The sequence below is a fragment of the Anomaloglossus baeobatrachus genome, chromosome 2 (assembly GCF_048569485.1).
Source record: "Anomaloglossus baeobatrachus isolate aAnoBae1 chromosome 2, aAnoBae1.hap1, whole genome shotgun sequence".
NCBI lineage: Eukaryota > Metazoa > Chordata > Amphibia > Anura > Aromobatidae > Anomaloglossus > Anomaloglossus baeobatrachus.
In genome coordinates, this window is record NC_134354.1 from 176,590,442 (window position 1) to 176,617,142 (window position 26,701).

Genomic DNA, 26,701 nt, shown 5'->3' on the forward strand with positions numbered 1-26,701 from the left:
CAGCAGCAGAAAACCAGAATCATTGAGCCAAAACAGAGATGTCGTTACAGGGCGAAAGGGCAGCAGGTAGGAGGAAAGTGCCAGCAGGCCTTATCCTGGGGTGCAGGGAAGTCAGTAATGTGGTGCCAGCAGGCCTTATCCTGGGGTGCAGGGAAATCAGTAATGTGGTGCCAGCAGGCCTTATCCTGGGGTGCAGGGGAGTCAGTAATGTGGTGCCAGGAGGTCTTATCCTGGGGTGCAGGGGAGTCAGTAATGTGGTGCCAGGAGGCCTTATCCTGGGGTGCAGGGGAGTCAGTAATGTGGTGCCAGCAGGCCTTATCCTGGGGTACAGGGGAGTCAGTAATGTGGTGCCAGCAGGCCTTATCCTGGGGTACAGGGGAGTCAGTAATGTGGTGCCAGCAGGCCTTATCCTGGTGTGCGGGGGAGTCAGTAATGTGGTGCCAGGAGGCCTTACCCTGGGGTGCAGGGAAGTCAGTAATGTGGTGCCAGGAGGCCTTATCCTGGGGTGCAGGGGAGTCAGTAATGTGGTGCCAGCAGACCTTATCCTGGGGTGCAGGGAAGTCAGTAATATGGTGCCAGCAGGCCTTATCCTGGGGTGCAGGGAAGTCAGTAATGTGGTGCCAGCAGGCCTTATCCTGGGGTGCGGGGGAGTCAGTAATGTGGTGCCAGGAGGCCTTATCCTGGGGTGCAGGGAAGTCAGTAATGTGGTGCCAGGAGGCCTTATTCTGGGGTGCAGGGGAGTCAGTAATGTGGTGCCAGCAGACCTTATCCTGGGGTGCAGGGAAGTCAGTAATATGGTGCCAGCAGGCCTTATCCTGGGGTGCAGGGAAGTCAGTAATATGGTGCCAGCAGGAGTTATCCTGGGTGCAGGGGAGTCAGTAATATGGTGCCAGCAGGCCTTATCCTGGGGTGCAGGGAAGTCAGTAATGTGGTGCCAGCAGGCCTTATCCTGGGGTGCAGGGGAGTCAGTAATGTGGTGCCAGGAGGCCTTATCCTGGGGTGCAGGGGAGTCAGTAATGTGGTGCCAGGAGGCCTTATCCTGGGGTGCAGGGAAGTCAGTAATATGGTGCCAGCAGGAGTTATCCTGGGTGCAGGGGAGTCAGTAATATGGTGCCAGCAGACCTTATCCTGGGGTGCAGGGAAGTCAGTAATATGGTGCCAGCAGGCCTTATCCTGGGGTGCAGGGAAGTCAGTAATATGGTGCCAGCAGGCCTTATCCTGGGGTGCAGGGAAGTCAGTAATATGGTGCCAGCAGGCCTTATCCTGGGGTGCAGGGGAGTCAGTAATATGGTGCCAGCAGGCCTTATCCTGGGGTGCAGGGAAGTCAGTAATATGGTGCCAGCAGGAGTTATCCTGGGGTGCAGGGAAGTCAGTAATATGGTGCCAGCAGGAGTTATCCTGGGTGCAGGGAAGTCAGTAATGTGGTGCCAGCAGGAGTTATCCTGGGTGCAGGGGAGTCAGTAATATGGTGCCAGCAGGAGTTTTCCTGGGGTGCAGGGAAGTCAGTAATGTGGTGCCAGCCACTCTAGAAAAATAGTAATACCAGCAATTCACACCTGTTTAGACGGGGTATGGTGCCCATATGTGTCAGGTGGTTGCAACGTAACTTTGTAGGTTACAAAACTGTACAGTTTATATATTTTCAACCTTGCCATAGTGGGATATATAGCTTCAACATTACAAAACTGGTGCAGGGCTCCCAAATGATGTACAATATTGGATACAGATGACACTTGGGCGATAGTGTTAGCACCTCATTGCCTGCCAGAAATCAGCAAGGACTTTCCGGCTAGTAGCCACAAATGAGCGCAAATCAGGGCACAGACCCACACTTTCACTTGTCACAATACACAAGCTCTGGTCTTAGTTGTGTAGTGTGGGTTGTCCATGCCCAGGACAAGGTAGATATTTTGCACCCATTATCCCATGAACCTCTAGCACTGCTTGAGTCCCTTACACCAGTCCACTATTGAGGCCTCTAATACACTATCCCTACTGCAGAAGCTCACCTGACACTAACTGCAGACTAAGGGCTCATGCGCATGTAACTGCTGAATATTCTGCAGAGATTTGACAGCACATGTGCACTTCAAATCGCTGCAGAAACACTGCATAATGGATGCAGTTTTTTTGTTAAATAAAGCCGATTTCATGTGCTCTGGCTGCTGCCCCCACCATAGACAGAGTGGGGGCTGCATCCAGAACGCAGAAATAATTGACATGCTGCTTTTATGAACGCACGGATTTGGGGCAAAATTTTAGCATCCAAATCGCTGCGTTCATAAAAGCATTGTGCGCACGTCTCATTCACAATCTACATTGTGCTGGGGACTCAGGACGCATGCATTTACACTGCAGTGCAATACGCACCGTAAGGGTATGTGCGCACGTTGCTTTTTACCTGCTTTTTACCTGCTTTTTTGCTGCTTTTTCTTCTGCGCTGTTTAATGCCAAAATGGATGTGTTCTTCTATTCAAGCAAAGTCTATGGGAATTTGGGTTTCTTGTTCACACTATGTTGTTCAAAATGCTGCCTTTTTGTGGCAGAACTTTGGTCAAAAACTCAGCTTTGCAGTGCAAAACCCAAATGGCAAAAACAATTGACATGTTGCTTCTTTGAAAAGCTGAGTTTTTGACCAAAGTTCTGCCACAAAAAGGCAGCTTTTTGAACAACATAGTGTGAACAAGAAACCCAAATTCCCATAGACTTTGCTTGAATAGAAGAACACATCCATTTTGGCATTAAACAGCGCAGAAGAAAAAGCAGCAAAAAAGCAGGTAAAAAGCAGGTAAAAAGCAACGTGCGCACATACCCTTAAGCATGCTATTAAGCGACGTGCACATGAGCCCTAAGGCCGGCGTCACACTTGCGATTGAAAAATCGGTCCGATTCTCATGCTGGAGAGTAGGGCGATTTTTTTTTTTTTTTTTTTTTTTCTCTCACTTGTCATCCGTGTGCAATTTGTTTTTTTCCTCAGCAGCTGTTAGGCTATGTGCGCACGTTGCGTAAATACATGCAGTTACGCTGCGCTTTGTAGCGCAGCGTAACTGCATGCATCCTGCGTCCCCTGCACAATCTATGGAGATTGTGCAGGAGCCGTGCGCACGTGGCGTATTAGAGCGCAGCGCTTCGGCTACTGCCGAAGCGCTGCGTTCTAAGAAGTGACATGTCACTTCTTTCCTGCGCTTTGCCGGCAGCTCCTGCTCTGTCTATGGCAGGAGCTGCAGGCAGAGCGCATGGAATCGGCTTCACTACGGACTCTTTCTGCAGCGATTTAAAGCGCACATGTGCTCATCAGATCGCTGCAGAAATTTCTGCAGTGAACTGTACGCAACGTGCGCACATAGCCTTAGTCATTTACTGTCATGTACAGGAGCATTTACAGTGTTCTCTGCTACATGATAGAATTGTATTGAGAAAAACGGATGTTATTAGGATGGTCTGTGTTCTGTCCGTGTGACATCCGTTTTTTTCTCGCACCCATAGACTTGCATTGGAGAGTCTTGCACGAGAAACTCTAGAAATCGCAGCATGCTGCGTTTTTTTTCTGAGTCCGATTTGGACTGACAAAAAAAGTGATCGGAGCTGCCTCATTGATTAACATTGGTCTGAGTGCAATGCGAGATTTTCTCGCATTGCACTCGTGCGAGTCAGTCGCAAGTGTGACACCACCTAAGAGCGATATTATTAGAGAATACAATTAGATTTTTTTAGGTAACACCATCACGGTCTGTAAGGCTTGAATCCCTGTCTACATGCCTCCAATACACTATCCCTACTCCAGCAGCTTGCCCTACACTAAATGCAGCTAAGAGCGGTATTATTAGAAAATATAATAGATATTTTTTAGGTAGCAGCAGCACAGTCTGTAAGACTTGAATCTCTGCCTATCGGACTCTAATACACTATCTCGTCTCTAAAGCTCACCCTACTATAAATGCAGAATAAGAATGGTGTTATTAGAGAACATAATAGCTTTCAATTAGCCCTGAAAAGGACTGTTGGTATACTGTTCTACCAGCAGGTACTGTCACTATTCCTTTTCCAGCAGAATCTCTCCCTATACTATTTCCAGGTACAGAGCAGCAAACATGGCATCACTGGGTCTTATATAGGCCCAATGACGCTATGCGGCCAGCTAATCTCAGTAATGCCAGTAGCCAAGATGGCTATGACATTACTCTGATTGTCAGGCAATCCCTGCATATTTTATGGCTGGGAAACATGCGGTGCGGGGACTTGAGCATGGAGGTTGGGTACCAGAATACCCCAGTAACAAACGTTTCCGGCACCACGATGTGCAATCGAGTCCCGGAGCACGTTCACCCAAGGTTCTCCATCCTACAGGGATCGCTTGGTGCTGCAGAATTTTCGTGTTTCTAGAGTTTTCATACTGAAAGTCTTTTGTGCTACCATAAGGAAATGTGATAAAACAAATAATTACATGTAATGCAGTAAAGGAGGGAGATGTAATATTTACTACTGAACTCAGCACCAGTAGAAAAAAACACCAGCTCACCCACTTGGCGTTTCATAAGAATCTGACCGGTGCACGGACATCAGCAGGACCAATTTGAATGGTGTTGTCTCAGACTAAGGGTACGCTCACACAAGCGTATAACTCGCATGAGTATCGGACCGCATCACCCGGCGCGGCTAGCTTCTCTGCTGACAGGAGCGGCTCAGCTGCATGTATTTCTATGCGGCTGACATGCTCCTGTCCGGAGAGTGTGCGGCCATACCGAGAGATGCGGTCCGATACTCATGCGAGTTATACGCTCGTGTGAGCGTACCCTAAGGAGGTGATCCTCCGAAACGCGTACCTGTTTGATAATTGCCACTTGTTTTTATACATGTGGAATTACCTTTTAAATCATTTTGGAATAAAGAAATTCATTTTTTAAAATAATCTGGAACCTGGATGCTGGAAATTCCTTTCTTCATGAACTCAGCACCAGTCTGATGTCCCCTGGTAATAACTGGGCCAGCCATGCGATACCCACACCTGCACTGATGCCAGACCTTCTAGTGCAGGCAGTGGATGGCGGTCCTCTGCTGTATACAGGCAGGGACAGCACACACGTTACACGCAGATCGCATGGAACGTGACACTGCTACCACCTAGTGGTCAGAGGGCAGTATTACATTATGCACATTCCTCTCATATTACGTTGTAGATGTGCCTCTGTATTGTCTGCACCATGTGCTCTGGGGAGGAGTCACCTCACCCCGGAATCACTTATACAGCGGCAGAACATGGCACTGAACGGGCTGTTTGCCAGGCTGAACTGCAGGGAGTACAAGAACTGGATGAAGGCTGGGCACTGCCTGCTGCAGCTACAGAGCCGCCTGCAGGGATTCATAGACAAGGAGATGCAGACATTTCACCAGCAGCTGGCCAACAGAGTCCCTGCACCAAGGCAAAGGAGGTGCCAGTGCAGGGCCAAAGGGAAGCAGGTAGGAGGCAGGTACCAGCAGGAGATGGCAGAGGTCCATGTGGCCGGGGGTCAGTAGTGTAGGTCCAGGTGGCCGGGTGGTCAGTAGTGTAGTCCAGGTGGCCGGGGGTCAGTAGTGTAGTCCAGGTGGCCGGGGGTCAGTAGTGTAGGTCCAGGTGGCCGGGGGTCAGTAGTGTAGGTCCAGGTGGCCGGGGGTCAGTAGTGTAGGTCCAGGTGGCCGGGGGTCAGTAGTGTAGGTCCAGGTGGCCGGGGGTCAGTAGTGTAGGTCCAGGTGGCCGGGGGTCAGTAGTGTAGTCCAGGTGGCCGGGGGTCAGTAGTGTAGTCCAAGTGGCCGGGGGTCAGTAGTGTAGGTCCAGGTGGCCGGGGGTCAGTAGTGTAGTCCAGGTGGCCGGGGGTCAGTAGTGTAGTCCAGGTGGCCGGGGGTCAGTAGTGTAGTCCAGGTGGCCGGGGGTCAGTAGTGTAGTCCAGGTGGCCGGGGGTCAGTAGTGTAGTCCAGGTGGCCGGGGGTCAGTAGTGTAGTCCAGGTGGCCGGGGGTCAGTAGTGTAGTCCAGGTGGCCGGGGGTCAGTAGTGTAGTCCAGGTGGCAGGGGGTCAGTAGTGTAGTCCAGGTGGCAGGGGGTCAGTAGTGTAGTCCAGGTGGCAGGGGGTCAGTAGTGTAGTCCAGGTGGCAGGGGGTCAGTAGTGTAGTCCAGGTGGCAGGGGGTCAGTAGTGTAGTCCAGGTGGCCGGGGGTCAGTAGTGTAGCCCAGGTGGCAGGGGGTCAGTAGTGTAGCCCAGGTGGCAGGGGGTCAGTAGTGTAGTCCAGGTGGAAGGGGGTCAGTAGTGTAGTCCAGGTGGCAGGGGGTCAGTAGTGTAGTTCAGGTGGCAGGGGGTCAGTAGTGTAGTCCAGGTGGCAGGGGGTCAGTAGTGTAGTCCAGGGGGTCAGTAGTGTAGTCCAGGTGGCAGGGGGTCAGTAGTGTAGTTCAGGTGGCAGGGGGTCAGTAGTGTAGTCCAGGTGGCAGGGGGTCAGTAGTGTAGTCCAGGGGGTCAGTAGTGTAGTCCAGGTGGCAGGGGGTTAGTGTAATGGTGCCAGGACAGCCAGTCTGCGCTTTTCTAAACACTGTATGTAGTGTCTGTACCTGGGAGGTGCTTTTATGTTGTACAGTATCAGTTTCTCATCTATATCAGGTCCTGGGAAAGCTGGGTAACTGATTACCCAAAAGGCACTAAATGTCACGGCTGCGACTTCTTTGGGGGGATTCATGTTCCGCCCTCTTATTGAGCAGTATAGACATTTTTGTTTTGCAATGTGGAGTTGTTTTTTTTAATTTATTTTAAGACAAGGCTGTAGTCATGACACGTCCTTACTATTTATGTTTGTCTCCAGACAAATCCCATGAAGCGTTCACTGACTGCTTATGTGGACCCTAGCTACATGTATGGAAGACCTCGCTCCACTTTTCAGTACGGGTAGACAAGTGTATTTTTTATCCAAGTGATGTCTGATAAGGAATAACTTCTCAGTCACCCAAGGATTATGCAACCATTTTCTTTGGAGTAAAGAAAGCTTTATTGTAGGTACAATGAGTTCTGTACACTAAATAGGCAGAACTGACTCCATTATGCTGCTGGCCATTATTATAGTAAAATCACAGTATGAGGGATATGTAGGAGGGACATGGGAAAATCATCATACAACCAATTAGGCGAAAACACGATACTTCAACAACCAATCAGGAGGTTACATATTATAACTAAGTACAGCCTACAGATGGGGTGATTATTGATGTTATTGAGTCCGCATAATCCAAGGTTTTCACCCCAGACCATACAACCCTGAGGTCGGATTCACCACTATAATCAATCCCTGGGATCTTGGTGTCTTTGCTGAAGGCCGGGGCCACATGGGGACTACTGCGATCCTCGCTTAACACGCGGCTCACGCTGGCAGCACAGCGGGAGCCGAGTGTCCCTGCGACTGAGGTCCAATCATGTGATCGGACCACAGCTGCGGGGGCGGGCCGGCACTGAGGAGGGAAGGGCCAGCGCTGAGGAGGGGAGGGAGGGAGGGATTTATGTAGGAATACCTACGACCTTCCCTACCCTGAGAGTATGGGGAGGATGCTGGTAGGGGGGCGCAATGAGAGGTATATCTGAGTCTTCAGTAGCCAGATGGAGGTGGACATTTAGAACATGTTTTGGCTTACGGATGGCCTATACCAGTGATCCATCCTCCTACACCTTCGAACCAATTTGAGGGGTTTAACCATTGGAACCAGGAACCTAGGTTATCATCCTCTACCTGGGAATGTTCTTCTCTGAATTTTTCCTTCAATTCTATGGATCTTGCAATGTGCTTGTCTACCCGGACAGAAAAGTTTGTATCTACATAGTTACAACATGCTAGTCCAATTATTTGACACATCCCTCCATGACTTGCTGTAAGGTAAGCCAATACTATAGTGTGTTGGTTCACACCTTAGCATGGACTCTTGTCTGGTTGTTTAGGATGATTATAGCATCAAATACCTCATCAGTGACATTGTCAAACATTTCAGCTAATTGTTCAATATTGCGTGAGTTATGGATCGCCAGGCCTGTAATTGTGAGTGAGGCCAAATCTTGTGTACCACGGAGTGTGTATTGTAGGTTTACTCGGTGTTCTCCGTTTTTGCATCATATTTCTTGGTATCTGGGAGAGATCTCATTATGAGCAATGGTCCATGTAGCCAAAGTCAATCTGGCTAGGGTACATGTACCAACCCCTTCATGAGGCAGATATTTGTAAGCAAAAGCACCACAAACATAATGCATATTTTCCGGAAGGATATGTTTTTTACCAAAATGTGACAGTAACCTGTAAGAAATTTCGGATGTGTACCAAATGAGGGGCTGAAGTCTCGTAGAAGGGCACCATGGGAAACGTAGAATACCTCTAATGGTCTCATTGTACTTTTCTTCTTTTTCATCATATCCAGAACTATTTAATCACAAAAAAAACACAAGAATCAATGTGTAAATGAGTGATTTTTCTTTTTTCATGGACTAAATCTGCTTTTTAAAAAGAAATTGCAGCCTGCACACCTTACTTTCGTAAATCCAATAAGACTTGCCCATGCAAGTCAATGGGTGCACAAACAAAAATTGTATGCCATATGGAGCCACAGTATATCATGTTATTTTTACTGCTACATTGCAATTCTATAACATAGGAAACGATAAATGATCTTGTAAATTATTAACTGCTTCTGTAAAAAGAAAAACAGATTGTATACGGATTGCACACAGATGACAAGTGAAAAAAAAAATCGTCTGTGTTTTCTGGATGGACTGCTGTTAAATTATATTAGTGATGAACGAGCACTAAACTGCTTGAGTGCCCGTTACTCAAATCTAGCAGGTCAGAAGTTCGGACAGGCTCGATTCGAGTAACAAGTATAATCGAAGTCAATGGGAAACTCAAGTGTTTTTCCAGCAGACCCCACCCCCCCACCCCAGGATGGCTGGGGGGCAGGAAAATTGCTTAAGTCGATTGAAACTGCTCTCAAATGTAAAACACTGGCTGGTTATCAAAAATGCGGGGGACACCACACTGTTTTTATTTCTTATGTTAAACCAGGCTAAATAGTCTTTAACAATTAAAGCAAGGATCTAAAATTTAACTTTTAATATCATTAATCTAAAAGCATCATAGAAAAAAGTGCAGTGCAGTGCATGAATAAATAATAATCAGATAGATCTCACCCAGTTCTTCTCCTGAGGAGATCAGATACCACCGGAAAAGTCCAAGGCAGAAGCGGGCCGGACCAGACCTAAGGGGGGGGGACCAGTATCCAAGTTCCCCTGTCGTGCCCCTGCAAAAAATGCTTCCGCCCTTACAAGGGCAGCACCCGTTAGGAATGCTAACCCTGATGAAACACACACCCTTCCAACGCGTTTCCCTCTCTGTATAATAATTGAGTTCATCAGGGGAGAAAATCTTCAAGTAAAGCCTGCAATGGCAGGACAGTACTACATAATGCACGTTGGTGGTACAAATGTGTATGCCACTGGCCACTAGCATACACATTTGTACCACCAACGTGCATTATGTAGTACTGTCCTGCCATTGCAGGCTTTACTTGAAGATTTTCTCCCCTGATGAACTCTTATTATACAGAGAGGGAAACGCGTTGGGAGGGTGTGTGTTTCATCAGGGTTAGCATTCCTAACTTGGGTGCTGCCCTTGTAAGGGCGGAAGCATTTTTTGCAGGGGCCCGACAGGGGTAGGGAACTTGGATACTGGTTCCCCCCCCCCTCCCCCTTAGGTCTGGTCCGGCCCGCTTCTGCCTTGGACTTTTCCGGTGGTTTCTGATCTCCTCAGGAGAAGAACTGGGTGAGATCTATCTGATTATTATTTATTCATGCACTGCACTGCACTTTTTTCTATGATGCTTTTAGATTAATGATATTAAAAGTTAAATTTTAGATCCTTGCTTTAATTGGTATTCTTATCAGGATTTGGGTTATACTGCTTTGCCATTGCGGCAGGATTGCTTTTCTATTAAATAGTGTTTAACCAAATAAATAAATGAATTAATAAAATGATGTGGGGTCACCCCTATTTTTGATAATTCGTTAAGGTAAAGCAGAAAGCTGAAGCCTGGTATTACCAAGCTCGGAAGGTCCATGATTCTTTGGCCCTTTCTAGCCTAAAAGTACCAGCCTGCAGCTGCCATAGAAGTGGCGCATCACATTAGATGCAGCATTTCTGGCGCTTTGTACAGCTCTTCCTGATTGCCCTGGTGCGGTGGCAATAAATATGGGCCTTATTTTTTGGAATTGGTGTTAACTATATAGTGACAGCTGGCATCAAGCTCTGGTGTTAGTAATGGAGAGGTGTCTTTCAGACACCCCCATTACTAACCCAGAAAGTGTAAAATGAAAAGGACAAAATAGTATATTTGAATAAAGACTCCCCCACTATATCCCTCATTGACCAATATATTATTTTAAAAAATTCTACAAAGTTCAGATGTAATCCATGGTGTACCAGTCCCACGATGTCCTTTGAATCAGTATCCCAACCTATAGAGCCTCCAAGGCTTCATAGGTGACCCCAGATTAGCAACAGACCCGGAATTTATCACACAGTATGCATTAGCCAGTGTCTAATACATGCTGCCTGTGTATCGGGCAGTATTTACCAGCTGTCAGGTTCCTTTCCTTTTTAAGGAGTTTTGTAAACCATAATGTGCATTAGAGACCAAGCGATTGTGTCCATGAAGCTGAAATCAAACATTTAAGAAGGATGTCTCCCTTCCATATAGTCTAATAACTAAAATCTTGTTTTTCTTACCAGTTTGAGGCAGGTTGTCCTGTTTGTGCGCAGTGGAAAAAAATCATCCTAGCTCACCATAACAACAGAAATGGAGAAATACACTGGGGAAACAGTGATCCGTCATTGTGGTCTACGAACTACTGGGAAGTAGCCAAGGTAATATGTCACCAAGATGCAATTCACATATTAATGGTAACATATTCTACATAACAAATCTAATCTGGGAATAATAAATTTTCCACACAGTGCATAAAAAATCTGCTTGAAAATTGACCTGTGATGGAAATTTTAGAGTTATTCTTATTTCTAGCTTTCATGGCAAAGATGGTAATGGCTGCTTATAGGTCCTGTCCTCCAGGATCCAGAAGTCATTCCGGTCTTGATTATAAAAACGAGAGTTGGGAGTAACCCTTCAAATTTGTGTTTGAAATTCCCCCTAAAGCCACTATATATGAACATCTATTTTGCAGTGTCAATCCACAGAACCGTCTTCTGCCGTGATTTGTGATTCAGCCCACTCCATCGTGTTTTGTAGGTGTACATGCCACGTGGACAAACCAACCTCACAGGACCCCAAGAGTGTGACGCTGCAGCTCTACTCAACTTGATAAATAATTGTGATCATTTCAGAGTGTCAAACATATCGCGGGTCAGAGAGGTAACATTTACATTTATCAATGCAGTTTGGTGCTTTCTAACAAAAAAAATCAAAGCTACTAAAAGAGAGACTATCACCAGATTGAACCCGTTAAGTTTGCTAAATCATGATATAGTGGCCACAGACTTGAAAGAAAACTTAGTTTTTGTTTTGTTTTGTTTTTTATTTTTCATCTCCATTGCAAAGATATTAAATTGTAAACTTCAGATTCTAACACCAAGTGGAAAATATGAGAAACGCTTCTCTGGGTGTGTTTACAAGCCTCCAGAGAGTGTCTTGGGCTATGTGCACACAGTGTGTTTTTTGCGGCGTTTTTGGCCTCAAAACTGCATGACTTTGCTTCCCCAGCAAAGTCTATGAGTTTTCATTTTTGCTGTCAACACACAACTTTTTTTTTTAAGCTGCGTTTTTGAGCTTAGAAAAAAATGGACTTGTCAATTCTTTCCTGCATTTTTCTGCGTTTTCCCCCCATGCAATGCATTGGAAACGCAGAAAAACGCAGAGATCAAAAACGCACCAAATCGCAGTAAAAAACGCATGTGTTTTTTGCCACGGGTGCGTTTTTGTGTTTTTAGCGGCCAAAAACGCAGTGTCAAAAAAACGCAGCGTGTGCACATAGCCTTAAGGTACCAACTAAGCAGGGGAAGGGCACCACCCGGTGGGATCACCTGGTATACAAAGACAACAATTTATAGCAAAGAGAAAAGGTATACCAAAAAAGGGATCACAGCACCAAAAATAAATGGAAAAAGAACTTTATTGCAACATAAATAAATCACACATTACCACACTTGGGAGTGAGGCACACAAGAGAACATATTTAAAAACACTTAAAAAGCCGAAGGCATAATAAACCAACCCGCCAAGAACAATATAATGAAATCACAATATGAAATTATGATATAAGACTCTCCTATGGACAGAATAAGTGTCCGGTCGTGCACCTAACATGCCAATAAACGGTGCTTTAAAAAGAAGGCAATAAGCCACGTGGTTTAAGGACCAGTAACAGGATTCAAGCTGGTACTTAATATTAAAGGAGCATAGTTATAGTGCAATTTGTCTATGGTTACATGTATGATACAGATTGTACTAGTCAGATACCAAATATAATCACACAGTGTGTGAGCCAGTGACAAAAGTTGGAACTTGCACTTAACACTAGACAGGCAAAAATTATATATATAGTGTAACCGGTCCACGGTCACATATAAGCCACAATTGGACAGGTCAAAAAGTCACGCTCAGTTATGCCCCTAAGACTGTGCACCATAAGCCAGTGATAGATGGTAACGGTGAACAACCTTGGGAAATATCACATAAGCAAAATCCTAGACACTTAGGCGAATACACATCAGCCCTATCACTAAGTAGTGAGGGTATTTCAACCCTTATAAAGCAGGCTGGTGAAAGAAAGTTGCCCAAAGCATGACAGTCATGGTCCTGTACTTACTACCAAAGATGTCTAACACCCATGTGGGCAAAGGTGATGGGGAGAGTAAAGGAGTTCCTGGCGTGGTAACCCCACGCGTATCGCCACCTATAGTGGTGGCTTCCTCAGGGGAGAGAGAGTGAAGGCAGTGCTCCGGTCTCCTGTGTATCACATATAAAGGAGATAAATTAGCACTCACCCGTGAAGCAGCTGAGAAGCTGTGTGCGTTTGCACCGCTCCGATGGCGGCCGCCATCTTGGTTTGGTCACATGACATGTAACTCGCCACCCATCATTCGCTACTGCGCATGCGCTAGATAAAAATGTATTAAGCACTTATCAAAGTGCAGGAAAGCAAGGCGCATAGCGTTATTCACATGGCGGTTCAGTGTATACGAGAGCGGCGTTCTAGAATGGTATTAAGAAAACTATTTTATGAGTCATCACCCAACATTCGCTACTGCGCATGCGCTAGATAAAAATGTATTAAGCACTTGTCAAAGTGCAGGAGAACTCGGCGCATAGCGTTATTCACATAGCGTTTTAATGCATATGAGGGCGGCGTTCTGGAATAGTATAAGAATAACCACTTGAGTCATATAGGCTCAAACAATACAGGCACGTTACTGTTATGCTGCCCACTCAGAGCAGAATATGTATATGGACAAACAAAGTATCACCAGTGAGGCTGGTAACGCAGTATCTTTAACCTTTACAGGGCACCCATTGATCACAAGGATTCCAGATATCAAAGGGAATCCTTGGATTCAAATAGAACCATGAGGGCCATATACAAGCAAAGTATTGTCAATAAGGCTAGTAACGCAGTGTTTTTAACCCTTTCCAAAGATCTACTGATCTCAAGGATCCCAAAAATTTATTTATAAAGGGGTCCTCGGATTCTAGTTGATCCACAAGAATTAAGGGCTATGTAAGAGAAGCCACCCATGAAATACAGTAGCAGGCTGTTTAAAACGAGTGTTGATGACCTCAAAATATCTAGAAAAAAGGTGCGGGGGGGGAGGGGGAGATTGAAAATACCACCCCCCGTCACCTCATACCAGGGGAGCATCTCGCAGGGGAGGAAGAAATTTATGTTAAACACCCATACAGAAAGGGGCATAGGGATGTCATAAGTCCAAATGCCATGGGCTCACACTTAATTCAATAAATGGACTAGGTTATTTAGGTTAGCATTATATTTGATCGAGAAAAGGTACAGTATTGGATAAACACACATATCCCTCTCCCATCACAGGAAAACATACACAGTCCCGTGAAGTACGCCAGTGGCCGAGTGAAACATATACCAAGGGCAAGTGAACACTCTATACATGGCGACTATTTCACCCCAGGAAGTCACCACATCCGTATCCTTGGACGACAAAGCACGGGTGCGTGACACGGCCTACATTCCCAGGACCGTGCGTATCTTATAGAGGAACACGAACCAGAATCCAACCTATAACCATAGTCTTGACACAGTAAGTATAGAAAGACGTATACCATAGGGGAAGCCCCTAGTATGTTAGGCAAAAATCGCCGAATAGGTGGACACATAAGGGCAACAGACGTAGACAAGCCAATCAGGAACCTGAGATCGCCCCAGTAGTGTCCGAACCCTCCTCAAGCGATTTTTTTATCCACCGATACAAGCGACCAAGAAGGCGTACCAGGAGGGGTCGTCGGAAAACAAAACACCAGGAGAAAGGGCAGGAGAGCTCATCCATGGCAGTCGCCCCCCCAGAGGGAAACGAGGAGCAGGAGACGGAACTGGTGACAGGTAATGGGAGTGATCTACAAATAGTGAATCTCTCTAACTATCAACTGTCTGAAGCTGAATCCAACCTACTTGCCAGGGGTTTGTCCTTTGCACCCATGAATAGGATGGACAAATTCACTGTTACCAAAGATTTACCGTATTTTTCGCTTTATAAGACGCACTTTTCTTCCCCCATATTTTGGGGGAAAGTAGGGGGTGCGTCTTATAATCCGAATATACGGGGGGGGGTGTGTATATATATATATATATATATATATATATATATATAATATACACAGAGTCCAGTGGAGGTGCAGGCAGCTCTGGAGCGTGCTGGGGACTGCTTGGAGCTGGGAGCGGCAGCCTTTGATCTCCTGCTCTCCCGCTCATATAATATGCACAGCCGCTGTCCATCAGAAGCGTGGTGCTGAAACTGCATCGCGCTGATGGGCTGAGGGAGCTGTGCATATTATCTGCCTGTGCTTACCTTTGATTGCACAGGATTCCCCCTCCCCCTGTGTTAGATATAGCCTCCCGTGCTGCTGCTGTAGTAAAATAATAAACTGTTTACTCACCTCCTCCAGCGTCTGCCCGGTCTCCCTCCTGCTGGCTGTGATTAGACATGCAGAGATATCTCTCTGCTGTCCCGATCACATGACCTGCACTACAACCAGGAAGTAGGAAGTGCAGGAGACAGGAGGAGTTCAACTCCGAGGAGGGAGACAGAGACAGGACTGTGCTGCAGAAGGTAAGGAAAGAGTTTATTTTACTAAAAGCAGCAACATGGGGGCGATATGCCACAGAGGCTGATGTGGCCCTGTCTGCCTGCCACAGAGGCTGATGTGGCCCTGCCTGCCTGCCACAGAGGCTGATGTGGCCCTGTCTGCCTGCCACAGAGGCTGATGTGGCCCTGTCTGCCTGCCACAGAGGCTGATGTGGCCCTGTCTGCCTGCCACAGAGGCTGATGTGGCCCTGTCTGCCTGCCACAGAGGCTGACGTGGCCCTGCCTGCCTGCCACAGAGGCTGACGTGGCCCTGCCTGCCTGCCACAGAGGCTGACGTGGCCCTGCCTGCCTGCCACAGAGGCTGATGTGGCCCTGCCTGCCTGCCACAGAGGCTGATGTGGCCCTGTCTGCCTGCCACAGAGGCTGATGTGGCCCTGCCTGCCTGCCACAGAGGCTGATGTGGCCCTGCCTGCCTGCCACAGAGGCTGATGTGGCCCTGCCTGCCTGCCACAGAGGCTTATGTGGCCCTGCCTGCCTGCCACAGAGGGTGATGTGGCCCTGCCTGCCTGCCACAGAGGCTGATGTGGCCCTGCCTGCCTGCCACAGAGGCTGATGTGGCCCTGCCTGCCACAGAGGCTGATGTGGCCCTGCCTGCCTGCCACAGAGGGTGATGTGGCCCTGTCTGCCTGCCACAGAGGGTGATGTGGCCCTGTCTGCCTGCCACAGAGGGTGATGTGGCCCTGTCTGCCTGCCACAGAGGGTGATGTGGCCCTGTCTGCCTGCCACAGAGGGTGATGTGGCCCTGTCTGCCTGCCACAGAGGGTGATGTGGCCCTGTCTGCCTGCCACAGAGGGTGATGTGGCCCTGTCTGCCTGCCACAGAGGGTGATGTGGCCCTGTCTGCCTGCCACAGAGGGTGATGTGGCCCTGTCTGCCTGCCACAGTGGCCCTGTCTGCCTGCCACAGTGGCCCTGTCTGCCTGCCACAGTGGCCCTGTCTGCTAGCCATAGAGGATATGTGCCAGCCATAGGGGAAATGTGGCATCACTGGGGGACGTGTTCAATATAAGGTGGCCATATCCAGATTATGGGGGCTAATTTTAGGATGAGGGGGCTATGAGGGACATATACCCTATATTATTTGTTAGACGGACACTGGCATTATAAGACGGACCCCATTTATTAAAAAATTCTCTATTCCTTCACCAAATTTGGGGGTGCGTCTTATAATCAGGTGCGTCTTATAAAGCGAAAAATACGGTATACCTTTTTTGCAGACAACTCACGTTTAAATATCTTTACAGCCGACCAGAACTCATCAATACGCTACCTCCCGAAGATCGGCAGGTGTTTGGCGACCTCCTTGATCTCTTGGAGGAGAACGAGAGGGATACGGGTAAGAAAATCCCCTTTACGGGACGGCTCTTGTCACAAGCGACACCCCCCTTGGGTCTTTGCCCCGCTGTGGGTATTTTCTTTAACAAAGTCTGTAAGGATATTGAAAAGCTAAAACCAGACAATAATAGAGCCAACAATCTAACTGTAGGCGAGAGACAGATTCTATCTAAACTCAGTAACAACAAAGAGTTTCTCATAAAAGAGGCAGATAAGGGGGGGAATGTGGTCCTGTGGCCGACGGAAATGTATGTTAGGGAGGCCAAGAGACAACTCTCTAATAAAGAATGTTATACGGTGTTACCATCAGACCCTACTGGCACGTTCAAGCAGAATCTGGATAGATTCTTGTCCGCGGCCCATGAACAAGACATCATCACCCTGAAGGAAAAGAATTTTCTTACAACTAGATTTCCGGTAACACCGACATTCTATATGTTACCGAAAATTCATAAGGGTCGCATGGAACCTCCAGGTAGGCCAATCGTCTCAGGGTTGGTGGCCTTTTTGAGAGGCCGTGCATCTATCTGGACTTCTATCTCCAGCCCTTGGCGCAGTCCTTACCCTCATATGTGAGGGATTCTACTCATTTAATCGAACAACTTGCCAAAATTGAAATCCCGCCGGATGCCCTTCTGGTGACCCTTGATGTAGAGTCACTGTATACTTCCATCAACCACGAGTTGGGATCACGGGCATTTGGACTTATGACATCCCTATGCCCCTTTCTGTATGGGTGTTTAACATAAATTTCTTCCTCCCCTGCGAGATGCTCCCCTGGTATGAGGTGACGGGGGGTGGTATTTTCAATCTCCCCCTCCCCCCCCCCGCACCTTTTTTCTAGATATTTTGAGGTCATCAACACTCGTTTTAAACAGCCTGCTACTGTATTTCATGGGTGGCTTCTCTTACATAGCCCTTAATTCTTGTGGATCAACTAGAATCCGAGGACCCCTTTATAAATAAATTTTTGGGATCCTTGAGATCAGTAGATCTTTGGAAAGGGTTAAAAACACTGCGTTACTAGCCTTAATGACAATACTTTGCTTGTATATGGCCCTCATGGTTCTATTTGAATCCAAGGATTCCCTTTGATATCTGGAATCCTTGTGATCAATGGGTGCCCTGTAAAGGTTAAAGATACTGCGTTACCAGCCTCACTGGTGATACTTTGTTTGTCCATATACATACTCTGCTCTGAGTGGGCAGCGTAACAGTAACGTGCCTGTGTTGTTTGAGCCTATATGACTCAAGTGGTTATTCTTATACTATTCCAGAACGCCGCCCTCATATGCATTAAAACGCTATGTGAATAACGCTATGCGCCTTGCTTTCCTGCACTTTGATAAGTGCTTAATACATTTTTATCTAGCGCATGCGCAGTAGCGAATGATGGGTGGTGAGTTACATGTCATGTGACCAAACCAAGATGGCGGCCGCCATCGGAGCGGTGCAAACGCACACAGCTTCTCAGCTGCTTCACGGGTGAGTGCTAATTTATCTCCTTTATATGTGATACACAGGAGACCGGAGCACTGCCTTCACTCTCTCTCCCCTGAGGAAGCCACCACTATAGGTGGCGATACGCGTGGGGTTACCACGCCAGGAACTCCTTTACTCTCCCCATCACCTTTGCCCACATGGGTGTTAGACATCTTTGGTAGTAAGTACAGGACCGTGACTGTCATGCTTTGGGCAACTTTCTTTCACCAGCCTGCTTTATAAGGGTTGACATACCCTCACCACTTAGTGATAGGGCTGATGTGTATTCGCCTAAGTGTCTAGGATTTTGCTTATGTGATATTTCCCAAGGTTGTTCACCGTTACCATCTATCACTGGCTTATGGTGCACAGTCTTAGGGGCATAACTGAGCGTGACTTTTTGACCTGTCCAATTGTGGCTTATATGTGACCGTGGACCGGTTACACTATATATATAATTTTTGCCTGTCTAGTGTTCAGTGCAAGTTCCAACTTTTGTCACTGGCTCACACACTGTGTGATTATATTTGGTATCTGACTAGTACAATCTGTATCATACATGTAACCATAGACAAATTGCACTATAACTATGCTCCTTTAATATTAAGTACCAGCTTGAATCCTGTTACTGGTCCTTAAACCACGTGGCTTATTGCCTTCTTTTTAAAGCACCGTTTATTGGCATGTTAGGTGCACGACCGGACACTTATTCTGTCCATAGGAGAGTCTTATATCATAATTTCATATTGTGATTTCATTATATTGTTCTTGGCGGGTTGGTTTATTATGCCTTCGGCTTTTTAAGTGTTTTTAAATATGTTCTCTTGTGTGCCTCACTCCCAAGTGTGGTAATGTGTGATTTATTTATTTATGTTGCAATAAAGTTCTTTTTCAATTTATTTTTGGTGCTTTGATCCCTTTTTTGGTATACCTTTTCTCTTTGCTATAAATTGTAGCCTTAAGGTACCGTCACACATAACGAGATCGCTAACGAGATCGCTGCTGAGTCACGGTTTCTGTGACGCAGTAGCGATCCCGTTAGCGATCTTGTTATGTGTGACACCTACCAGCGATCAGGCCCCTGCTGTGAGATCTCTAGTTGTTGCAGAATGGTCCAGGCCATTTTCTTCAAAGGTGATGTCCTGCTGGGCAGGACACATCGCTGTGTTTGACACTGTGTGACAGGGTCACAGTGACTGCTGAGATCGTTATACAGGTCGCTACTGCGACTGTATTGTTCCTGCATCGCTGGTAAGACCTGACTGTGTGACATCTCACCTGCGACCTCCCAGCGACTTACCAGCGATCCCTATCAGGTCGCATCGTTTTCAGGATCGCTGGTAAGTCGTTGTGTGTGACTGGGCCTTTACTTTTCTTTTCCAGTGTGAGACATAATGACACACAGCTCATTACAGGCATGTAATGTGATAACAAGCAATGGATGGGATTAGAGCAATTCTGTGTGTGATTACACACCTCTCTATTTACAGCTCTTATCTCACAGATCTGTCATTGTAGGGAGGAGATGGAACAGATACAAATCAGATCTGTGTGTAATTTGAATCACCTCTGCAGCTTTCATCAAACTTCACTATCAGCTCTGCTCTGCTTCTCATACAACTACACTGACAGTACCTTGGGATGAGAGCTGCAGAGGTGTTTGTAATGACACAAAGCTCTGCTCTACTCCCTGCTCACACTTCTAATCACATTGATGCTGGCAGTGAGATTAATGAGGATAGCAAGCTTGTATATTATTGTGTTTTTCACACAAAAGATGATAACTCCTGACTATTTTTGAATGTGTATTCTTTTTTCCACCTGCATGATGCCTCTTGCTTATGATTGGTCGATGTCATGCAGGGGAAAAAGTAGATGCTCCAATATTAAACTCTTTGGCAATGTTCCCTTGGTCTTAGCAAAAATTAGAACTTTACAAATATTTCTGCACAAAGAAAATAATTCTGAAATAAATACATTGAAAGGTCCTTTTTTAAGAGATATATTTTTCTTCTAAAATGTAGTAGTTTCTCTTCTGGGTATTACAGAATTACAAAATTTAAAGACTACTTTTTGATAAATGGGTTGATTTTCACCGGAGGGGTGTTCCTGAGCCTAGCTGACAAATTAACCATAATGCCGTAAACTACAACAGGAATATACTCCAGTCCCTGATTGGTGTACACGGCAGCTGAAAGATGTGCCAACTTCATTAAGATGTGCTTGCCTTTTAATGAATTTGGCACTTATTACTCTAGTGCACCCTTCATCAATACTGGCGTGCAATACTCCAGTCTTCATAAATCAGGGCCAACAGATTTCACAATTTCGTTCACATTTGAATTTCTGCTCATTTCACAAAGTAATACGAATTTAATTTTGCATATAATATTTCTCCTTGCAGGTAATAAAGTGCCGGAATGAGTTGATGCACTCTTCTGATATGAAAGTCTCATCTTCATGGTTGAAAACGTTTGGTCAAAAAATGCATAATTTAATTGCAGAATTCACACATGTGCCTGGCCTAGTATGGGAGGGCGAAAGAATGCAGAAGGTAATAGTCTATTGTACTGTTTGAATTTCTCAAAGCGGTTGTCCTATAGAAGACCTGTATGACATATCATCTGGATATAGCATACATGTAAGATTAATGAGACTGACTGTAGGAGATGATGCCAATTCCCTGCTTGAGGCATGCTTGCTTATGAGTGCAAACGTACTACTACAATTGGCCCCAATCAATAACCAAAAACAACATATGTTTTTTATTTTTTTTTCAATCAAATAATTTTTATTAAAACTTTTCAAACAAAGCAATTTTTATAACAACCCCAGGGAACGCAGTCCCCCTTATTCCTCCCCCCCACTCCCCACAGAAAGTCCCCCACCTTAACCTCTTCACAACACATGACGTACTGGGGACGTCATGGATAGTGTGAGGTTAATCCATGCCGCTGACAGTCGGCAACATTCCCTACACATATCAGCTGATTTGAAAAGTTGACATGTGCAGCTATCAGGCACAAGTGGATCCGCTCTCCACTCGAGCCTGTTAACCCCTTGCATCTCGCTGTCAATATGTGACAGCGACATGAAACAGCGCACCGCGGTTAGCATTCACTTAACTCGCAACATTGTAAGTCAAGTGACGTGATCACATGAATCCAATGGTTGCCATAGTAACACAGGGTCATGTGATGACTCCTGTAGCTATCATGAGTCATTTCCTCTTACACCTGGCAGACTGCCGTTTGTAATAGGAAAGCTGCTTCTCTGCAGATCTCAGCTATGTAGCTGTGATCTGGAGAAATGGAAGAGCGATCAGACTGCTGATCCTTATACTCCCCTAGGGGGACTAGTAAAATAAAAAAAAATGTGAAAAAAAAAAAATTAAAAACCTAAAAATTCAAATCACCCCCCATTCGCCCCATTGAAAATTAAATGGTTAAAAAAAATCCACATATTTGGTATCGAAATGCCCGATCTATCAAAATATAAAATTAATTAACCTAATCGGTAAACTGCATAGTGACAGAAAAAATTCCAAGCTCGAAAATTACGTTTTTTGGTCACCACGTATTTTGCGCAAGATTCAATAACAGGCGATCAAAACATAGCATATGCGCAAAAATTGTACAGTTAAAAACGTCAGCTCGAGACGCAAAAAATAAGCTGTCACTGAGCCATAGATCCTGAAAAATGAAAACGCTACGGATCGTGGAAAATGGTGCAATAAGTACGCTTTTTTTTTTTGGACAAAGTTGTGAATTTGTTTAACACCTTTAGATAAAAGTAAACCTATACATTTTTGGTGTCTACGAACTCTTACCGACCTGAGGCAACACAGCAACACATCAGTTTTGTCATATAATGAACACTGTGAATAAAATATCCCAAAAACAATCAGGCAGTCACACCCTTTTTTTTTTTTGAATTTTTTTCCACACTTGGAATTCTTTTGGCGTTGTCCAGTACACTATATGTTAAAATTAATGGTTTCATTCAAAAGTACAACTCGTCCCACAAAAAACTAAGCCCTTATGTGGCAAGATTTCCAGACCAATAAAAAAGTTACGGCTCTCAGATGAAGGGGAGCGAAAAAAAACGGAAAATCACTCGAGGGTTAAAAATGATAAGTGCAATAATATTCAAAATAAGCATCGCATCACTATGTAGGTATGTATTTAAGACATTACAAGTACGAGATTCACTTTAATCCAACATGTCAATACTCAGGAGATCTAAACAAAATCTCTGTAGTTCTCTAGAGGCAAAGCCTGAGCCGTCTATCCAGGGCGCCCAGACCTTGTCAAACTTTGATATAAAGTCTCTTTTTAGATATACCACTTTTTCCATATTAATCAACCAGTTCACTTTGATAATGTACTCTGGAATAGAGGGGGTCTGGTCGTCCAACCAATACTGTGCTTTCAGCTTTCTAGCCATGTATAACATTCTAGCTACCACTGTTTTGCCGTACTCATCAGTCACCAGGTTGTCAACATACTCCAAAACGCACACCAAAGGGGCTGAACCACCCCCCAACCCCCGAATAGACTCTATTAAACTGTATTAATAATTTTCAATTATTTCTTTCCAAAAAGGGTCAAGCTTGGGGCATGAGCACATCATGTTGATGACATCCGCACACTGGGCTTTGCACCTGTTACACATAGGGTTACCTCTAAGCCCAATATCACATAGGGATTTTGGAGTTCTATATTTTTGGTGTCGTTGGGATAACCGGTGGGATTCACTGAGGAACAAATCCGGCACCCTCTCTAAAATCTCCATCCATTGACCGTCTTCCATAGGACCTATGACTCCCTCCCATTTTTCTTTAGACTTAAGGCCCTGTCACACACACAGAGATAAATCTTTGGCAGATCTGTGGTTGCAGTGAAATCATGGACATATTGTTCCATTTGTACACAGCCACAAAACTGGCACTGATTGACCACAATTTCACTGCAACCACAGATCTATCTCTGTGTGTGACAGGGTCTTAGGTCAGGTATTTTGAAAGCATTAAATCCAAAACTAGACAATATAATACCGAGATTAGGTCCCCAGAGTTTTTAACCTCAGCAATTCTATTTATAATCCTATTTGGAGGGACCCCCTGCTGCAGCTGTATTCCCTCTGCTTACCACTCATGTCGTAACTGCAAATATTTATAAAGCTCCTGTGGAGGTAGATCAAACTCCTCCCGCAGATTTACACATTCCTTCAACTCGCCATTTTCCCCCAATATATGAGTGAATCCTCGTACCCCTTTCCTCTCCCACATATTAAATCCTTGCAGTTTATACAGATTCGGAGTCCATGGGTAACCCAAATTGAGGTAAACTGGAAGATACCTTGCAGATCCTTACTTTCCACCTCAATTTATGCAGCAGCAGCAGTGTTGGTATACTCAATAACCCCTCCCCCACCCCCGAAGCGCAAATCTTCGTGCTTCTAATGCCCCTTATAAATCCCCCGGACCCAAGGAACTGCTGCATAAGTAATCATTGTATCCCACCCTCACCCGGGTCATTCCTGCCTCTAATATGTTGCAGTTGGGTAGCTATGAAATACTCCCAGGAGTTTGGAGCTGCCAGCCTCCCACCTCCCCCTCACCCCTCTGCAATTGTTCCAGCTTAATTTGTGGTGACGTTTTCCCCCAGATCAGTTCCCTGAATAGACTATTAATATTGTAAAAATATCTTTGTGAGATGCACACCGGAGAATTATGTAATACCTGCACTTCCGGTCATGCACGGTGTGTTCGCATCCCGGCTTCAGAGAGGTCTACTGTTCATGACCAGAAGTGCAGGCATTCAGATCAGCGTTCACAGGTACACGCGCCGCCACTGATGACGCTGCATTGAATAGCATGTTAGTACGCCCCTGTAGGCATGCTGCCATGCTAAGAGGGCAGACTAGTCAGGGGAAATAACGCCCTTGCGACTAGTTCCTGGCCTCATTAGCATATCATAAATGATCTTTGGAAATACTTTTTCTAAAGATCCCTTTATCTATGCTAGTGTATACAGGGATGGTTAGGCAGGGATTAGCAATATGCACCCAGAACTGCTCGTGGTTCTGGATGCATATTGCATGTGACAGGTTCTCTTTAACATCAACCTGGGAAGGAGTCCACGTGTGAATGGGACTCATTAGCTGAGATTCCTCCATACGCAGTAGATATCGTTTATATAATAAATGCAGCACCTCTCTCTGTAACGGCTGTAGCCAGAGCCAAGTGCTCTGACAGTGGGGCTTAAATGAAATGCGTCCCGATGCTCACTCACACAGGCTCCCATCAGCCCCTGCGGCGTGAATGGTTACTGAGAGCCAGGGGTCTGATGAAGACCTCCATCGTGACATCTCGGTACTCCTATTAAGCTTAGCCACAGGTTGAACTCTGTAGGAGACCAACATTTTCACTATATCCTGCAATACACAAAATGGTATCAATTAAAAGAAACAAGCCCTTATTCAGCCCATCAGAAAAATAAAACCTTTACGAGTCTCAGAAAATAGCAAAGCATAGCAAAAATAATGTTTTTTGCTTCAATAAACTGTATTTTTTTATCACTTAAATAAAAAATAAATCAATACATGTTTGCTATCGCTGTAATCAGATTTTTCCGGAGCATCATGTTTCTAGGTAATTTTTAGTGCACAATGTACGTAGTAGAAACAAAATCCCCCCAAAAATTTTGATTTTTTTTTTTTCACCCTTTCATTCCACTTGGAATTTTTATTTTTTTTAGTACATTATATGGTAAAGTGAAGGGTGTCATTCAAAATTACAACTCATCCAGCAAAAAAAAAAAAAAAAAACAAGCCCTCGTACAGTATGTCCACATTAACAGATAAATACAAAAGCTATGGCTCTTGGAAGAGAAGAAGGAAAAAATGAAAGCTCAAAAATGAAAAATTCCTTAGTCTGTAACGGTTTTATATCATGCAAAGTGTGTGACATGTCACCAGCAGTAACACCGTAGTATATGTATCATCAGTTCTGTATTTACACTCCAGGTCCTCCTGTCAGATTGGAATGTAAAAGATTCAGACATAATGGAGGTGGATGGAGTCCATTTGACTGCACAATCCATAGACACATCTCTTCAGGGACCGTCTATTATAAGTTTATCCCCGAAAACAGTTGAGATTCTAATGATACAGGAGATGATCCAAGAACTGTATCTAGAGCTAGAGGAACATGGTCCACTGACTAATAAGGTAAGACACAAACTAAAGACAGCATGAAAACAGATCTCATGGAAGAAACTCTCTGATACAAAATATGTGATCTGCAGGATTTAGACAAGGTCAAAAACATGAAGAACTTCCTCTCTCAAAATGAAGATCTCAAAAGTGTTTTCCAAGAAGATATAGAGAACCTTGACAGCTTGTGCAAGGATCATCTTGCAATTGGTGTAGAAGGTTAGTTATTTTCTAATCTGCCCAAGATCACAGAAACTAGAGGTTGGCCAGTACTATAACATTGATGGCCTATACTTACGATAGGTCAACAATGTCTTATTGGCCGGGGTACGACACCCTGTACCCCCACAGACAAGCTGTTGTCGGACCTGGCAGCGGCAGCCAGATGTTACCAGTTCCGGAGCTGCCCCATCTTCTGATAGCGGTGTTCGTTGGGTACTGCACATCCATCTCTTATTGATTTGAATGGGAGGCGAATTTGGAGTACCTGACTGCCGCCACTATCAGGCCGGGATCTGACAACCTGCAACTATCAGACATTGACCTATCATAAAGGATAGTCCATCAATGTTAAAGTAATGGCCAACCTTGTTAACTCACATATTGTTTCCTATAAGTGAACGACTAAATTTTTTGGGGCTCTCTGCGCACTTTGAGTATTTTAGCAGATTTTTCTGATTTTACTTGCGTTTCTTTCACAGTTATTTGAATTGGTGAAAAATGCTGATTGAGTTGACATGCTGTACAGTTAAAAATACTGCTTTGATGGTTGAAATCTGGAAGGAAAAAATAAGCAACGTGAGCAGGAAATTTCAGAAATCTCATTCACTTTGCTGTTACTGGAAAATGTCACATTTTTCTCTGCAGCAAAAAATACGATGAAAAGTACACAGTATGTGAACAAGCCCTTTAAACAGTTTTCTGCTGAAGAGCCCTGCTGTTTATAAAGTTGGCTCCGCCTTCTGTATTATATCAGTAAAATAATATATGTTTTTTCCTTCTTTAGGTCGGATTCACACAAGACGTGCTGCAGCGTTTTTCCTAGTGGTGGTGTTGGCGTTTCTAATTGCAATTTTTTTAGGTCGAGGACACTGAGGCTTGTTATGGAAAAATAAAATACATGGTATTTTTGTTTAAAGCTTTTTTTTGTCAATCTTGGTGTTAAGGGGGACTTAAAGAAGTTGGCCCATATTCAATACAGACACATTGAATACTCAATTTACTTGCTTTTTTGATATGTATGCTTGAATCCTAAATAATTTAAAGGGAACCCAACATC

At 45.2% G+C, this 26,701-nt stretch overlaps 1 protein-coding gene across 2 annotated transcripts; it reads left to right on the plus strand.

Annotated features, from left to right (window-relative positions):
- Window positions 1-26,701, plus strand: C2HXorf38 (chromosome 2 CXorf38 homolog). Of its 2 annotated transcripts, none has more exons than XM_075333502.1 (7): window positions 1-66; window positions 10,776-10,910; window positions 11,290-11,412; window positions 20,609-20,758; window positions 25,234-25,437; window positions 25,515-25,641; window positions 26,429-26,701. In XM_075333502.1, the coding sequence occupies exons 3-7, from the start codon at window positions 11,296-11,298 to the stop codon at window positions 26,515-26,517; spliced, it is 687 nt and encodes a 228-aa protein (XP_075189617.1). In that variant the 5' UTR covers window positions 1-66; window positions 10,776-10,910; window positions 11,290-11,295; the 3' UTR covers window positions 26,518-26,701. The 2 variants fall into 2 exon arrangements, with proteins under 2 accessions (XP_075189617.1, XP_075189616.1); XM_075333501.1 differs by lacking the exon at window positions 1-66 and adding an exon at window positions 5,223-5,457.